The 18,819-nt window shown below is 42.7% G+C and overlaps 1 protein-coding gene across 1 annotated transcript in view; it reads right to left on the reverse strand.

The window, feature by feature from the left end:
* ZMAT4 (zinc finger matrin-type 4) overlaps positions 1-18,819 on the reverse strand; it is a gene marked incomplete at both ends in the record, with an annotated part of 264,719 nt that overhangs the window by 91,710 nt on the left and 154,190 nt on the right. Inside the window, one exon of the mRNA XM_080929128.1 lies at positions 18,481-18,637. Within this exon, the coding sequence (XP_080785254.1) occupies positions 18,481-18,637 (157 nt within the window). The remainder of the gene's footprint in view (positions 1-18,480; positions 18,638-18,819) is intronic.

Genomic DNA, 18,819 nt, shown 5'->3' on the forward strand with positions numbered 1-18,819 from the left:
CACTTAAACTATGTGGCTTTTTTGCCTTGGCATTATTTCCTGCTATGCTAATCATTCCAATTTGTGTATTACCACTTTCACTTTCTTCGTTCACTTGCCCCAAACACTTGATTGGCCATTGGTACAATTTTCCACTCACGGGATGAACCATTTAGTCTGGGACACATTCTAGTAAGAAGTAGCATAAGAAACAGCCAAGTCCAAATATCCTGCTGTGTGACCAGCTTCACGGTTATGCCAACTGGTTCCCAGTGGTGGCTTGGGATCAATAGGCCAAATGAGCCATCACGTCTCACCCAAATGCACTTCTCAGGTGTCAGCATTATTTATTTGTCGATGGGCATTATTTGAAATTGTGCATTTTTCCCTTAAAAGAAATTGATTTCCAGTGTTTATGATGGACTGCCTTTCTTCTTTCTTATCTTAGTTCAGATTAATGACAGTAGTAATTTGTCAGCAATTGTCACTCTCTCCCCCAAATGCTGTAGAAAGCACATCTAAGTGGATCACTGAGTGCTGCAGCAGACCCATCTGCCAGGGTAAATCATTTCATTGCCAAGCTGTTCTGAGCCTCTGTAGGTACCTGCCGCAGCTCCATGCCCCAGGCGAGGGCCCACTGTGCTCAGATGTGCACAATGTTAGATGTGCATGTGATGGAGCGGGGAGGGAAGGAAGGAAGGAAGGAAGGAAGGAAGGAAGGAAGGAAGGAAGGAAGGAAGGAAAAGAAAGAAAGAAAGAAAAGAAAAGAAAGAAAGAAAGAAGGAAGGAAGGAAAGAAAGAAAGAAGGAAGGAAGGAAAAAGAAAGGAAGAAAGGAGAATGGAAAAAAAGGAAAGAAATAAGAAGGAAAGGAGACACCATGGACTTTTGGTCACATTTACTTGGTGGTTTTAATAAATATCTTCAGAAATTTGAATTTGAGAGCTTTGAGAATTTCAACATAACAGTCACAGAGCTAATGGCAACTAAAAAGGTATATTCATCATAGGTGGTGGAGGTATCTATATTCTGAAATACCCTACAGCAATAGAAAATAAAACAGTATGGCCATATTTTAAGAAAGTGTAAAGTGACCTACAGAAATGCTCAGAATAGAACAGAAACTGAAGAATCTGCTTCATAACGTGCACAGGGAATGAAAGCAAATCACACATGAAATGATATGCACACTCAGATCATAAAACCACATACAGATACTGTGAGGGTACAAATCAGAATCTTAGCAATGCTTGTTTCTACTCCGGATTATGAATATTTTAATATTCATGTATACACACTCATTGGTGTGGAGGCGAGCATTTCTATTTTATAATTTATGTGCAGGCTGCATTTCATGCTACCATGTTTTAGTATAAAGCCTGGGAAAACATGACTCGGGAGACTTGCGGCACCACAACCGGGTCTTAAATCTCCAAAGATTTCATTTGCAATGATTTATTTATTATTTTATTGTTGGTTTTCCTGGAATTGAGATGGAAGAAAGGTAGTGTGCCAGAATATAATATAAGAGTGCCCCTGTCTCCTGACTTCCCAGAAGACCCAGAGGAGAAAGAAGTTTTCACAGTACTTTAAAAGACCAGAAAGGGTTCCAATTATTTAGATAAACTTAAGTACCCCCTCCTCCTCTCTTAAAAGAGACCCTAAAATGAATCTTGTGACCCACACTTTAAAAAACAAATCATGTGCCACACTATAAATTAAACACTATAGCATGTGATGTTTCAGGCTCTATGGTATTGTGTTTCCCAATGAGCAAAGAGGAAGATGAGTCCATAGACCTGTCATTCTAATTCAGCTGTGTGTCAACATAGCACAATCAGCCGGCTAGCAGGGCTTGCTCCTCACAGAACTGCAAGCATTTGTTATCAGTCTTCATTAGGACAGTAGTTGTAGATCAGTGGTTTTCATTAATACAGAATAATTCCCTCCAGTTTCACTCACTGATTGGGATCTAAATTTCTTAAGAACGTGTGTTTTCTGCAGAATCTTCATCTCTGAAAAATAGGCTATTACACAGAACTTTAGAGAGGATGAAAAAGCCTTTTGTAACTTCCTCATACTAACAAGAATTTAGAATGCCATTTTCACAGAACAAGGGTTATTATCTATTTGTTCACTGATCCATCTCAGGTGCTGGGTCCTGGGCCTGCACATGGCAAGCCTTTGTTAGGGGAAGAAAGAAGTTTACTCTCTGTAACTTAATTTGCATCTGAGAAAGTCCCATGGCTTGCTATGGGCATCCCCTGACTTGGTAATAGTGGCTGCTATTGAATCAGTGAGCCCAGCTCTTCATAGACTCTCTCACACAAGGCCTCCTGGAATCTGAAGACTCTTCCTAGGGAAGATGCTTTACTCCCTCCGAGTGGCAGGATTATTCTTGGTTGTGGTCACAATTCCCAAACCCTTGGTGAGTTGGCCTAAAAAAACACATGGAACTGATATAAAATCCATAAAGAATGTTAAAATCTGAAGACAGCAATGTCTTTTGGATCCCACAGGAGCTACTAGCTCAAGGTAACCCACATTTTTACAATTAGATACCACATCTTTTTTTTTAATCCAGTTGAGATTGTTTACCCTCACCTTTAAAGGACGTGCCTATGGTGCTACCTGACATGTCTGAATGATTAGCTCCATTACTCTTGCACTTTGGGGTCATTACTGACTAAACTTAGAGTCATAAACATTTGTAGTCTAAGTAGTAAGTCTAGCTTTGATACACTGTACCAAAGAGTCATTGGTATCCTGAGCAGGACTGAGCAAGACTGTTCAAAAGGGTGCACAATTTAAATTTGGGAGTGGAATAATTCCGAAAAAATTTCCCTGAATTTTTGGATTCATTTTTAAAAACGAAATCATATCTAAGGGTGAACTGTTGCTTGCTGCATGGGCAGGAATTAACTCACCTCTAGACAAGCCTCTAGACATGCTGCCAGCTCCTAACTTTCGGATGCCTTACCCAGCACAGGCAAGAGGCATAATTCAAGGCAAGTCCGGTGGTTTTGCTGACACCTGCTCCCAGAAAGTGGTCTGAGCCAGAGCACTTCCGAGATCCCAGACACTTAGGTAAGAGCAGCAGGAGGACTGTGCAGCTGTCACCTGCACTGGCACTGGCCGGGGATCTTCCTAATATGTCAGCCGTCCCACCCCACCCATACCCGACACTCGGGAATAGGAATATACTTATCCTACAGCATCGGCTATTCGACTTGGAAGCCAGCTTCCCGGATCATTGCGTATAGCCCATGACTATTTATAGAGGAATCAGAGATGAGAACAGTGATCACTGTGAGGAGCATGTCTGACATAAAGCACCACTACTAAATCTGGAGAAAGAGAAGCAGCCTGGCAGCCTGGGACCAGGAAAAGCAGAACATTTGGAAGTCCTGGTGGGAAGGGAGCCTGGCCTTGTTCTCTGAGCAGAACTCCCACAAACACATCTGCTTTTTCACCCACACCATCTTCCCTACACAGAAGGGGTGTTCTGTTCTCTCTAACTCTAGTACTGAGATTCTTTACGCATATACTCTGAAGTTAGCACTGACCTCAGTACTCTATATGGTGTTCAAGTTAGGAAAATGGACTCTGTATTAGAAGCACAATATTAAGTTGTGCTGTGGCGGTGGCACACATCTTTAGTCCCAGGATTCAGGAGGCAGAGGCAAGCAGATCTTTTGAGTTTGGGGCCAGCCTGATCTACAGAGTGAGTTCTAGGATACCCAGAGCTACATAGAGAAACTGTCTCAGAAAAAAAAAAAAAATTACCCAAAGTATAACATTAGCTACACATGCATAGCATTTTATCTATTCATACTTAATCTAAGGGTGAAGTACTCCTTTGTAACTGCTATTTGGATAAAAACAAACTTGAAAGTCAAAGCTATTCTGACGTAGCTCTATAAAACCTCAAAGTAACTCTAGAACTGCATGTGATCATGCCACAGAGGAGCTCCTGTCCTCCAGGATACAGTAGGTCTCTTCTAACATTTATACCAAAAGCAGCCACTGTGTTCCATGCTAAGGTCCCCTGGTCTCTAAGAATGTGACGCCCCAGGTTTTATACTACAGCTTTTTAAACTAAGCAGTAAGGCCAGTGAACAGAAGGTGAATGAAAATTAAGAAAGAGGTTTTAGGCTGGGCAAGTCTCTTCACAAAAATGCTGGAAAATCATCAAGATAGTTCATTCCCCGGAGAACTATGCAGAGCATACATTACCAAGTGAATTAGTCATTGTCATTAATTTTACCACAGCTTCATCAATACCCATCATTACTACTATATGGAAATGACAGGGGCCGAGAACTTGAGAATATGAATCATTTCTTTGGATGAGGCTGCAAGAAGCAAGGACAGCCAGCGAGAGAACAGGTAGGTCAAATCTGGTCCCTCCTGTGTGCCCCCACCAAGAACAAACACCCCCTGTCAGCCAGTTAATCTCAGCTCATTCCCCAACCAGGTGATGGAAATTGTAGTCTGCAAAGTCTCAGGTAATTCATGTGCAAATTAACTTTGGAAAATTAGGATTTAAGAACTCAGTGGGTCTCTGTCTTAGCTGAGAGTCAGAATCAACTGAAGGAAGTTCAAATCTCACTGTTCTCTGGCTTCACTAGACTAACCAGTTCAAAATCCCCTCAGGTGACAACAGTATGCCTTACAGCTCTGTAGGTGCCATTGGGTGCCTTAAAAGCTGACAGCAGTCCCAGTGGGGGACAATCTACTGCATGGACTACTTACCTTCAGAGCAACCTTCCCAAGTATGATGTCCCATTGGGCCATATGCTTCACGGCTGCCACCAAGATCTACGCCAAGCAGCACAACTCATAAACTTTAATGCCACAAGGGACGTATTTTATTATTGCTGGGACCGATTTCCCAGCACTATTTTTATTAAAATCTATGTTTTTTTTTTTAAAAAAATGATGAAGCCAACAAGTAAAAAACAATATCATATAGGTAGAAAAATCACAGTAGATTCTAATTCACAACTCTGCATAAGGTGACTATATGGGACATTTGTACATTTTCCTGTGTGGATTCAACTGCTGTTTGAAGATAAGTTTTCACCCATGCGGGAGCCTGCACCTTCTCATTGCTCACATTCTTTCCTTAGTTTCCCATTGCTGTGCATCCTGAAAGGGGCTGAGCTAGCAAAGGTCAGGGCTGTGGGAGCGTGAGAGGTGAGAGGCCCTATAGTTGGCCATAGCTTTGTTACTACAGAGATCAGAAACTCTTCCACAGCAGAGCAAGATGTCTGACGGGATGCTGGGGAGGGTATGTTAGAGCAGGACAGCTGGCTTAGGAAGCAGAGCCAGGCACACACACATGAAGGCAGGTGCACACCTATTAGCTGAGGATCTAAATCGAATTAAATGGCACAAGAGATGCTGAACCACAACTTACTAACACTTGAGACACCGTGGAGAAGAGGGAATTTGGCCCGTTAACCTTCTATTTTCTGACTCGGCTGGAGAAGGAGGCAGAGTGGGCAGGAAGAGCTAGCCTTTAAAAGAGAGGTGCTTAATGACCTGATGCTAAGGCATGTGGACTGCAGTTGGTAACTGAAGCTGGAGTGAGAAGTCAGCACCATGATTTCCCGTGGAACAAGGGATGGCTGTCACAGCAGACAGGCTGGGGGAGGCAAATAAAATGCAATCTCACTGGAAACAGGTGCATAAGATGAGATTGTTGTGAATTTATTCTGTCTCCGGACGTCACGTAAACACTTTGGAAAGCAAAAAATTTTCCTTATTGGTTGTTTTATTTATTTACATTTCAAATGTTATCCCCCTTCCTGGTTTCCCCTCTGAAAACCTTCTATCCTCTACCCCCTGCTTCTATGAGAGTGCTGACTATCCACCCCCTCCTGCCTCAGCACCCTAGCATTCCCCTACATGGGTCATCCAGCCTCCACAGGACCAAGGGGCTCCACTCCCACCGATGCCCCACAAGGGCATTCTCTGCTCCATATGCCGCTGGAGCCATGGGTCCCTCCATCTGTACTCTTTGGTTGGAGATCTGGGGGATCTGTTTAGTTGATACTTTTGTTCTTCCTATGGGATACAAACCCCTTCAGCTCTCTCAGTCCTTCCCCCAACTCTTCCATTGGTGTCCCTACACACAGTCTGATGATTGGCTGTGAGCATCCACATCTGTATTGGTCAGGCTTTGGCAGAACCTCCCAGGGAACAGCTGCACCAGGCTCCTGTCAGCAAGCACTTTAATATAAGGGCTCACAAACATGTGTGGATTAACCTCCACTTTTGTATTTAAAAACCTGTGGTAAATGCTTTTCCACCTAGAGTTAGCCTCCCCCCAATACCCTCTCTGCATCGGAGTTACTAACCGAAGGAGAAAAGTCCCAGATCTCAGCTGCTATGCTGGTTGAAAGCAAAATGTGGAGACTAATGATTGGCAGTTTGTATTAATCAAGGTAGGATCACCAGAAGAACTGAAGAGTAGGCTTCAGTCTGTGTCTGCTTCTCAGACGAGTGATCTTAACAGGTAGCAATCTGGTGGCAGTCTATCCTACAGGACACTGGGGCCTGCCAGCTTCTAATGTTCTCCCTAACTTCCCAGTGTTGAGGCCTTTGCTCAAAATTCCTAGACCCTGCCTGTAGCCATCCCTAACTAACAATAAAAATTGTAGCCTGCAGAGGGATTGAAAAGGCTTAGCAGGGTCCCCTTAATCTCTCCTTTGTAACTCATAATACAACAAAATGCTCTTGAAAAATCTTAGGTAAATGTAAAGCCCTCAATTCCCTTGCACTCAACAGAGAAGTGGAAATCGCTTAGTGAGAAATCCACCAGAGAAGCGGTTTTTTGAAGGCTATCCGAGTTTTAAAAAAAAGAAAGGAAGGAAGAAAAAAGAAAAGAAATTGATAAGCTTCTGTTTTCCTAAGCCAACTCCCTGTTGACTCACTTTATAAAAATTAACATGTTTCCTACCTACCGTATTCTGAACACAAAGCTAAACCCAGAGAGAGGCCTGGCTTTCCTACCTTAAGATACAGTCATATTTATGATTAGCAATATGGGAAGGAGTCTGAGAAGGGGATGCCCATGCTCTCAGGACAGACATTGACTCCATTGGAACAAGAGAGAAAAGGCAAGGTCACAAATGTCAGCAGAGTTCTGGGCTGCCTGAGAGCAGTTCAGAGCAGGTATGGGGCTCTTCAGAAGTGCATTCGGAGAAACATGGCCAGTACAAAGCCTAAGGAAGAAAGGTGGAGAGACCCAGTTCTCAGGAAGTCTGGGATCTAGTAGGCAGCCTGTTAAGGTCAAGTATCCAACAGCATCCCGGTGTAACCACACTTGGTAATCACAAAGCAGCCCAAGCTTCGAGGCAGAGAACCCACTGAGTATATTAAGAGGCCTTTTCTGTGTCCCTCAAGAGAGGGGAGCTACAGGCATTGATGGGAGCTGCCCCTTTCACAAAGCCTCATGGTCAGAGAAAAATTAAACCTAAATATTTTAATGTAAAAAGTGTTAAATGTAAATAAGACTAGATTATTTATATCTAAATAATACATTTATAGAGAGATGTAAAATACATAGATAATCAATTTTTAATATCTAAATTTCCTAAATAAATAAAATGCTTTATTATTTGTTGTTTTACTTATTTATTATTATTAATAATAATATTTCTCATTGTTTATTATTTTATTATTATTAATTATTAAAATGCTTTATTCCAGCCCATCACCTGTTAAGATATACTTGTAAAAGGAAACATGGTGCTTCAAGGCTGGTGTTCAAGATCTGTAGTATGTCAAGGAATAAGGGTGATCGGGACATTCACTACTTATTACTTTAGGTATAATGCCTACTTGATGAGTGTCTTCCCAGTCTCACGGACTAGACATGGTCTGAGCTTCTACCACAGCTAGTTCAATTACAGTTGCTGCCAGATTCATCTGAATAGCTCTATGTGCTCATTCTGTGCGCATATCCTAAGACCCGCCACGTCGCCTGCTGACAGCAAACTGATCAATATCCTGTGCCACTGAACTCCTTTGTAGACATGGTGAAGGCACTCATCCAGTTACATCCAGAAGGCTGCTTAAGTCCTCTTTGGCTTTAAAGCTCTCTTCATCACCAAAAGGAGAAACGTTGAGGTGATGGCCATTAAAAGCATTTGTGGGTATCACTTAAGACAGTAGTTGCACAGAAGTCAGCATGCATATGGTACTCTCACCCACAAGATCCTCACCGTAGTAAGTCTTCAAAGGACAGGGAATTAAGTCTATAGCCTTTGGGGAATTCAGTTGCTGGGTGGGAAGAGGCAAAGATTCTATCACCTCTCTGGTTGAAACTATGTTTTACCGTGAAGACATCAAAGACCGTTGCTAGTTACCTGCCTTAGATGACCACAGGCTAGGGTTCACAAGCTCCTGGTGACACCACTGGAGCGAACTTTGAGAGCAAACTTTTATTGAACATATACATACCGTGACTGTTAATATAAATGCTGAGATGGATGGACAGCCTTTATTTCTCATACTAACAAAACTTTATGGGTTGGCTTCTTGACAACTCGTTTCCACTGTCAACCAGGGGCAAAGTAAGTCATTTTCAAAAGAGGAATTATTTGTATATGAGGTGATTACATTTCCACGTTTGGCCTAGGAAAGGAGGAACAGTAGTTGGAATGTTAAAACCCTTAATTCACCGATCTTGTATCTTTAGTTAAAAATGCAAGAAGCCAAAAAACTTGATCAAGTCATCATTCCAAACCTACTGTGGTCCAGAGGACAAAAGTCATAGCCAAAAGATATGAACTCATGTCATTCACAGGGCTGACATGATTAAGCCCTAATGACCAAAGGATGGTCCAGGAACTGCCGGGTGTGATTCCTCCTTCCACAGGATACTCTGAAGGGATAACTACAGGGGAAGAGAAATGTTCCTGCTTCCAACCACCTGCACATCCTGGAGAGCTGATTCCACACCTCTTAGCTTCAGGTCCCAGAAAAGGAAAATGAGATGATTTGCAATTCTACAAAGCTATTTCTTGTATTTGCACGCAGCTATGAAAACAGGTATCGAGACAGATTATGCCAAGCAATCTAAGGAACCTGAATCAGAGGATAGAACCGTAATGGTCTATAAAATCTCATATGCAAATAGGAGGTGTGGATGGAACCTGGGGTGCATACATTATTCAACATTTGAATTTATGTAACTTTCAAACAGAATACCCTGATCTTTATTCATTCTACGGAGAACTCAAATAAGCAAGTCTGTGTCTGGCATGGAAATTCATGGAAGATGCCCAGAGCCCTGGCTCCTCTTCCCCAGGGGATAGAAGCAAAGAGAAATATTCAGTCAATACACTTTCACATAGGAGCTGAGTGGCAAAAGCCATAACTGATTTGCTCCCATTCCCATCCTGCTCACTGTCCCTCAAAATGAAGAATGATCCATTGCAAAAGTACAAATCTCTGCCCTTGTGGCTGTGTGGCTACTGATCACCTAGTGCGAGCCCCTGGCGTTTGAACTGCGGAAAGGGCGCCAAAATCAGCCGGGTCATTTCATGACACGTTACTTACTGCTGGGGAGCAGAGCTAAGTCCAGGACTCTGGGATCCTCCCGCCTTCTGCTTTTCAATTTTGACCCCACACAGTGCAGGTGACTCACTTGCAGGCCTCAGCGGCTTCTTCAGTAAGAGGCTCCTAATAATGATGCATTACTATGTTTTATGTATGACAAAGCACAGAGATTACATAAAACAGTAAAGATGATTAACCCCATCTAATGGCTTTGCAGTTACCAGCTGTGGTTACTGGTTCTATTATTAAGCTAGAGTCAGGCTACTCAGCGCCACACAGTTTAACCACATTTAGGTTTTTTTTTTTTTTTTTTTTTTTTTTTTTTAATGTTAGTCTTTATCTCATTGCAGAGTAATGAGCAGACTTTTTGAAGCCTAATGTCTAGAAATGAATATAGGGTAATTTTTGCTAGATATAGAAATAGTCAGTCCTCATTATTCATAATAGGTTTTGAATTGTGGCCAGGAACAGTGAGCGGTAAGCCAGTGGTATTAAAGGAAGCTCATGAGCTTGAGGTCATATTCTAATCAATGGACCAGCACATAATCTTGTTGTGTATTTGTTTATGATACATTACTCAACGCAAATAATTGAATCTATGGCCAGTGGTGTTCTAACTAAGGCATGAAACAAACCTGAACTAGTACATGTGATTTTGCCAGGTGCTTGCTTTAGGGATACTAAAAAGCTCCTCGACACAACACTTGTGACAATTATAAATGGCAGTCAGTGGGAAAAACTCATAGTCAAAAGGCTTCACCTTTAATAGAAAGCAAAACCAAGACACTGCTAATTGTGTGGTGGCTGACACCAGCAGCCTAGTGTCTGGCCTCCTTCAGCCTCACTGTGGAGCTCCCCAACGGGGGTGACTAACATCCCTGACAGTTCTCTACATGTGTGGGATAACTCCAAGGTGCTCTGGAAAGCCTGTAAATTTCAGTGAATCCTTACTCATCAATAAGGGTTGACATACATGCTGACACACACATGTATTTACATAGGACAACATAATAACTCTGTATTCATGGTGGGCACTGCACCAGGATTTTCTGTATGCAGCATCTGTCTTATACTCCTTTCACAGTGCATTTGAATCTGAATGCTAGTGTGCAAACAAAGTGTACGCAAACTTGCGTAGGTAACCCAGGATTTCACCTCCAGAGGCTGGCTTTGTGTCTTGGATTCCAGTCTATACCATCTCCTTCTCAGGAGAAGCTTTTTGTCAAGTCAAGAAAGGGGGCAAGCAGGTCCACCACTGTCTTTGAAGTTTAACAGAGGCTGTTCACCTGAAAATGAAGCCATGAATATTTCAACAGCTGTCATTATTCTAATGTTTGCTCCCAATTTTACACATCCAATAGATATCGGCTCTTCGAGCTAAACACCCTGGCACGCTCCGCAGCAAGACTAAGGAAGCACCACCAGGGTCCCTGCTAAGCAGGTCTCCAGACTGGACTGCAGGGATTTCCCAGTGTGTTAAGGCAGGTGCAGTACCACAGCAGCGTCAAAGATGAAAGAAAGGTTATTGCAAGCTGGAGTGTCATTACTGTTGGGCTAATGATGTTTGGGAATTTCACAAAACACGGAGCTCAAGATCTACTTTTTGTGGGAGTGATGGATGCGTTCATAAAAGCTTCCAGGTGAAACTGGAACCCGATGGGACGGTGCATCAGCAGGATAGATGAGGCACTCCAGGAGCAGCAACACTCAACTCCAGCACATCGCTACAGGCTTCCAACTCCTTCTCACACTTGTAGCTTGGCCATAAAATGACACCTATCTTCTACCTACTCACAACCAACTTAATGTCTAGGGTAGTAGGTGAGCAAGTTTCAGATAAGCAGCATGTTTGCCACGAGCAGTAATGAACCCTCTAATAGGAGATACAGTAAAGCCACCCATTCCGACTATGCATTCACAATCTAAACTTTTCTTCAACTCATGGCAGAACATGAACGCTGCCTGGAAAGATGCCTTTCTGGTTTTTAGATTTCCTCTTTCATTCTTCTTTCTTCCATAAGTATTGTAATCCTAATTTTTAATACTTGAATTTATAATATAATTACATCATTTGTCCCTTTTCATTTTCCCTCCTCTAGCCCTTCCTAAGTATCTCTCTCAAATTCATAAACTCTTTTCCTTCAATTATTACGAAATATAGATATAGATATAGATATAGATATAGATATAGATATAGATATAGATATAGATATGTCATATATATATATGACACTATCACTGAGCTGCATCTCCACACTGCGCTGGGCTATTTTGATTCATCTTCTCTGTCGGGTTTCTCTGACTCTGCACATCAGCCTGCACTTTTGCACTCAGACGTGTCACCATGTAGGAACCAAACACCAAGTTCTATTTTTCTATCATTCACTATCCAGAAAATCAACACAGTCAAGCTGGTGTCTGGGAATGCGCCAGAAGAAGAATTAACCATGGAGAGATGACTCCTTTATGATGCAAGTTTCTAGAACAACTGGCAAAATAAATTAACATAGTGGATTTGCCCTGGGCAATGAACAATGGAACAGCCCGTGTGCAAATTATATGTCCTGGAGAAAAGTCCAGAACAGAGTCAGTAAAAATAGCTGCATTTCTGGAAAGGACAGAGCCATTTATGAGGCTCTGATGAAGGGGCAGATGTGTTCTCTGATTCTGTTATCAGCTCAGATAGTCATCACTGCAAGGAAAGGAAGTTCAGGAAAGTGGAGTCCTTCACTAATAATTACTGGGATTTACCCACGGCTTATACAAAAGCCCACAACATATTCTCCGAGAGTTCCCAAAGACTAGGGGAGTCCTATACAGGACTGAGCAAGATGAGAAGTGCTTAGACACACACAGAAAGAGGGAAGGGCATCTCAGAGGTGAGGCAGCTACGGGGGGGGGGGGGGGAGGCACATTTGGCACATTCTGGGGATTCAGAAACTATGCGCTACATTTGAGAATGCATGTTAACAAAAAAAAACTGGAATCAAACAGGGAGGACATTGGGCAAGCTTTCAATACTAGGGAGAACAGTACATATGTTGTCTGAAAATTAGTCACAATGGCTGTGAATGATGGCGGGGGGAGTAACCCTACCTGAAGAATAGGACTCATATGAAGATAGACCTCCAGCTTTGCTAGCATGCCCTGCCCACAGTCATGGGTGTCCTTAGACAACCGTGGGTCCCCAGACAACATGAGAATTGAACATAAGGGTGACAAGGCAGTTTTTTTTCTCAGGAAAATTAGTCCCCACCACACAATTGTACCTGTGACAAATTATCATATAGTTAATGTCTTCAATGTAACACACATTTGTAATCTACCATTCCTCAGATCAGGAATGTAAAACAAACTTCATCAGTTAAAAGCTACTCTTTGGACAATTCCAGAAAGGAACTTTTGCCTTCCCCCAGCTCCACCAGCACCGAAGACAGCTGGACTCTTCCTAAACCCCCAAATCATTCTGACAGATCCCCTTGCTTTTCCCTTTCCCATTAGAATACATCTGTGATTGTATTGGATCCACCTGAATACTCCAGAATAATCTCCTAGTTTCAAAGCTAATGAACTAGTCACTGTAATTCCACTTGAAATGGATTCCCTGCCACATAAGCTGTCTATGCAGGTCCTGGGGAATATCTTCAGATGATATTATTTTACCCTCAGCCACCTGGGATCATGCTCATAGGGAGCCACCGATGTCAGACTGGATACCATCTATCTTGCTACTCGGGCATCACATTACACAGGTACAGGCTCAGTGAGCGGCATTGAAGACTGTCTATACCGGAGACCAGAAGGAAGCCATTATGCATCTCAGAACCGGAAGGATGTCTCCGTCCTGCTTAGGATTTACCCTGTTATATGGGCAGGGGAGGAATGGCTCTTCCATTGCCTCTGGGCTTGGGTATCAAGCTTCCATCTGCTTAGCCTCTGTTCTTACTCTCTGATAACAGAAATCCTTCTATATTCCTGAGACACAGACCCTCTTTGGAGTCCTAATCCCGGTATCTGATTTCTTATTTTATCCTGAGTTTCTGTCTTTAAAACTACTCCCCATTGCTTCCAGTTGCTAGCCTAAGACTTTAGCTCCTATTTGCTAACTGTTATCTCTTGCCTCCTGAAAGGCTTACTTACTGAGCAGACCTTGACTGTTCTTTTGCCTTCCTGGCCCTTCCCCAACCTTTAGCCCCAGTCCCTCTTTTCATTACCACCAGAAATGCCTCCCCTTTCCCTGCAGCTCCAAGTGCCAGGCTCTGCCTCAGCCCACAAAAGAATAGCTCAGAAAGTCTTGTCCTAAGAGATTTGATGCAGTAGCTTTTGTATTCTAGGCAAGGCAGCAGGAAAACAAATCGAAGGCTCAGAATGTGGAAGAGAACCAAGCTATTCCCTTGCAAGAACAGGAGATATATGCAAATGTATGCACAGCAATAGAACAAAACAACAGACAAGAAGACTGAAGCCGGGGAAGGAACACGTTCCGACCAGAAAGTATAAAACTGACTCTGGTCACACTGTGCCTGAGCTCCCCATTCCTTGGACCCCGAGTCAGTGTTCTCTCCGGCCGTCCTGTCAGAAGGTCTACTGACACATTGCAGAAGGCAGGAAATATCCGATTTAGAGGGCTTTGAAAAGTCATCTAAGCTAAGCACTAACTGCTTATGGAGCTCCAACTGGAAAAGCCCCAAGAATCAGCAGCAGACTCTGCATCAGCAGCTCCCACATTCACATTCTGCCTGCGAACATCTCTGGGTACCAACAGACTCTTCCCTGTCTCGAGCTCCCACCTAACTCTGATTTTCTGCCTACTCTCTGGTTATATCTGTTGCTCTCGGGCACATGAACAAACACACATATGCACACAAAACACATGCTCCACAATTATAGCACTTTCCTATGACATCTTTTTAAAGACTTCCCCAAGAGCGATGTATTTCACATACTAAACAGACTCAACTCCTTTATTCAGCCTCTCAGAAGAGAATATTCATAGCATCGTTTTCTTATAGGTTGGACCCTAATTTCCTCCAAAACCCCACATCCCTGACACTCGGGAGAACTGGTAGAAGCTAGTGAGAAAGATTCCAGATATCAGGCATGGATGTTTCAATGACACAGTAGGTTTTCTTGCTCTCCATGCCCTGAGAAGGGCACTTCTGGTAAGGGCTTACCTCCCTAGCCTATGTGAATTTCAAGTCCAGATCTGGGGTCTCAAACACAGGAGCCCCAATCCCATCCCCTGCAAATGACCAACACTGATCTTCGGTTGCAACATATCATGTTCACCCTGGATTTAGAATTCAGTAACAGCCACTCACAATCATTGTGGTCCTTTGGGACTCTGCTCTAAGATACATCTCAGGATGCTGGTTACACTTATGAACATATCCTTTCTCCTTCACTGTCCCAGCCTCCCAGGGTTCTGCCACAAATCATCAATCAAATTAGTGAACCTCTCAGTCTTGCCTTGTAATGACTCTGAAGCAGAAGGAAGCAAGAATCATATGAGAGAAAAGGGACATGAAGGAAAGAGTGGGAACTGGGAATCACCTGTTCATTCAATCTTGCATATCCCACGAGACTCTCTCTTTTATGAGATGAGGGGGAGTCCTAGAAAGGTTCAAACATCAATATATTTCTTTTTTTTTTTACTTTAAAAATAACCAACTTTTTTTTTTTGAAATTTGTCTGTATTTGTTTTGAAGGATCAGTTGTAAATTAAATTGTCTTTGTTCTGTTGCTATAGTGATAGCTAACTGACACAGCCTTCTGCTTTCTGGCCTCTCTCCATACAGTCTGGTTTCTCTGATCTCACTGCAGATGACATGATATGGCATCATAAATCACCCTTCCCATTTCCATAGGATCCACACCGAAAGTTCTTCAGCCCTATGACAACATGGTGGTCCAGCATCCCTCTGTGTGCTTTTGTCTTCAAAGCTATTCAGACCAGAGATTCTAAGACAAAAACCAAAACAAAAACTAGACATAGAACTAGTTTGTGTTTCAGAGGGTTGGATATACAATTTAGAAGTCCTGGTAAAGATGTTCTCATCTGAAGAAGGCAACTCTAAGGGCATGAGGTCCTGTAGAGTTCTCAGGTGATGTCTGAGCTGAGTACAGGGTGCAGCTGGAAGAGACAGTGATTCACAGGTCCTGGCCTTCTTCATCATTAGATAAGACAGCACAGAGAAGCAATGAGCTCTACTCCAATTATGCCCATCCAGAAATCAGAGTTTGAGAGGCTGGCAACATAAGAGGCATACCTGAGCAGAATATTGCTCTTCTCTGGCATCATGATTCAGTGAGCTTGGTTTTACATGTCTGGTTTTTGCCCTTTGTTTTCACTACAGATAAGATTTCAAGCCAGCTAAGCCAAGCCGATTAGGTGGTACTAACCCATTTGTACACGTGCACAAGGAAGTCTCAGGACTGAGCTCTCTCTAAATTGCTATTAGGAAAGGCTGTGGCCTGCAAAGGAAGGCAATATGATGTCATGCAATGAACCCACAGCAACTCCAATGCCATGGTTTGGATCTTTTCCAGGTTCTAAGTCCTTGCCCTGACAATAACAAGGTTTGTGTCTTAGGCCCAATTCATGAAGCCTGGGACCAGGGTCCTGTTCTCCTTCTATCCTATGCTGGTTCTCCAGCCTGATTCCTGCTCCTTAACTGATGCTCACCTGTGTTTCTCAGCCATGATAACATGATGCCCTTTTTCCCATCCGTATTCTTCCTGTTAGCTTGGGCCACACTTCCAAGTGCCTACTTCTTCATATTTTTGTGCTCAATGGCTGGCAGAATCTCAAGCCCAAGGATCAGCTTAGCTTCTTGGGACTCCAATCTGGTCTGTGATTGGCAACTTCCAAGATCCTTTCTGCTCAAAGCAGATGGATAAGAGGTTAAATGAATGAGAAATCATCTAGGATAAAACAATTAGATTTCTCTGTGTGTGTATCTGGTGTGTGTGTGTGTGTGTGTGTGTGTGTGTGTGTGTGTGTGTGTATGTGTGTGGTATGTGTGTAGTGTATGTGTGGGATGTGTGTGTGTGTGTGGTATGTGTATGTGTGTATATGTGTGAGGTGTGTGTGTGTGATATGTATATATATGTGTATGGTGTGTGTATGTGTGGTATGTGTGTGGTGTATGTGTGATGTGACATGTGTGTGTCTGGTGTGTGTGCATGTGTGTGGTGCGTGTGTATGTGTGTAGTGTGTGTGTGCGTTCTTCTAGTGTTTCAGTATATTTGTTTATGGGGGCATGCTTGCCATAGTGCTTATATAGAAGACATAGTTTAAATTCTTTCTTTCCACCATAGAGGTCCAGGAGTCAAAGCAGGTTCTCAGGGTTTCTAGTGAGTTTAGCCTCTGAGACATCTTGCCAGCTCCTGTCTTTGCAATATATTGAGAGTTAATAAGTTATCCTTGAGTTCTATGTCCTAGTTCTGGGATTATTTGAATTTCTGAAGATAGATACAAAATCATAAAGAACTATTTTTGACATGTGATAGTGTTTGATACATAAATAATCATTTTCCCATTTGCTAACCAATATGAAAACAAAGATACAGCCCCCCCCCCCAGCACTACTTCTAAGTACACTACCTCCAAAATGACATTCAACAGCACCCTTCTGCCTAGGCAAAGAGATCAGATAAGCTAGTTGCTCATTCACAGAAATAAAAGATAGAAATGTTCCAGTGACTCTTCCTTTGAGGTGTCTATTTTAAGAGATCTGACGCTGCACAGGTCACAAGGTTAGTGCCTCAGCCTTTCAGAGAACAGGCATCTCAACAGAGCGCCCTGTGTTCAATGCCACGTCATGCAGAGGCTCCAAAATGAGCTGCACTCCTTTCCCGACAAACCCACTGTACACCTGAATGTCACATCCACCTCCAAGAAAACAATATGCTGGACTCAAACTCAGCCGGGAAACTGAGTGAAAAGACTCCTTGCTATTTGTTAAGCAATTAGCTGAAGAAGTACACCAGTGAAGCCAAAACTAAGCGTTGTTTCAAACACTCTCTCCTTTCCAAAATACCATTTAAAAATAATTACACCCACGATTTATGCACGATTCATTAGACAGCAAGATAAAATGCACTACTAAATTTTAATTGCACTGCAAGAGGAGACATAATGAAAAATATCCCCTAACTTCTTGGGATTATAACCCAGCACAGTAACATCTTCATCACAATATAAATCTTGTCCAAACAGTTTCAGCACTGCTAAATTATATATATACATACATATATATATGTATATATATATGTGTGTGTGTATATGTATGTGTATATATACATATGTATATATGTGTGTATATGTATGTATGTATATATTCACAATTTGGTACACCTCCAAAGAGATTGTTTAGCTAAACATTTAGAAGGTCAGGTAATCTACAGTCAATGTTTAAGTTGCTGATGAGAGTAATTAGGTTTGAAACACAGCTCCCCCAGTAACAATGGCAGGAATTCTATACATACTTGTCAAATCTAAAGTGGCTGGGAAGACTTATGATTTACTTGTGTTTCTTTTCCACCAAACTTAGACCATGCAATGTAATTGTGCTGTGGTGTGTCCAAAGCACAAGTGTAAAGGATGGTAACATCTTAGGCACTGGCAGGAACCAACTTCCTGTACAATGTGGGATGCGGCCTGAACCTGGGAAGAGCACCTCAGATGTGTTTCTCACATGACATGCAACCAATGTGACAGACATCCTGGAGGATACAAACTTTAGAAGCAGCATGCTCTACAATCCTACTCCAATGGTCCCCTGTGCCCAGGTTCCCCATCCTTCCCTGTGGGTTTTGAATGTCACCAGCCATTTGACCCAAAAAGTTTTCAGCTTCTGAAAAGAGATTGTGTGGCTCTTGGTGCCAGCCTGGATCACACACACACCCCCCAACACACACATACATACCTGTGGTTTTCAATGGAGGTTTCTCTCCTAGCAACAGTTTTAACCTTTTGGCGTGAATTTTGCCTTGGTAATGTGAGTCGGCCACCACGGCTGAGGTAAAGGACATGTTACAGAGTGTGCAGCATTTATTCTTATCCACCATGTCTGCATCGCTTCCCTGTGTGGGGAAAAGGAGATAGACAGTGTCACAGAGCAGCTCAAGTCCCATGGCGTGAGATTCATCGTCTACTGCCGGACAGCTAAGCTTCTCCCTTATAATTACCGTCAACTCAGTAATGCACATCTATGTAGTGGTTACATACATGTGCAAAGCCCTGGGTTGATAGGAAACTTTGCAGA

Source organism: Micromys minutus, assembly GCF_963924665.1.
Source record: "Micromys minutus genome assembly, chromosome: 14".
NCBI lineage: Eukaryota > Metazoa > Chordata > Mammalia > Rodentia > Muridae > Micromys > Micromys minutus.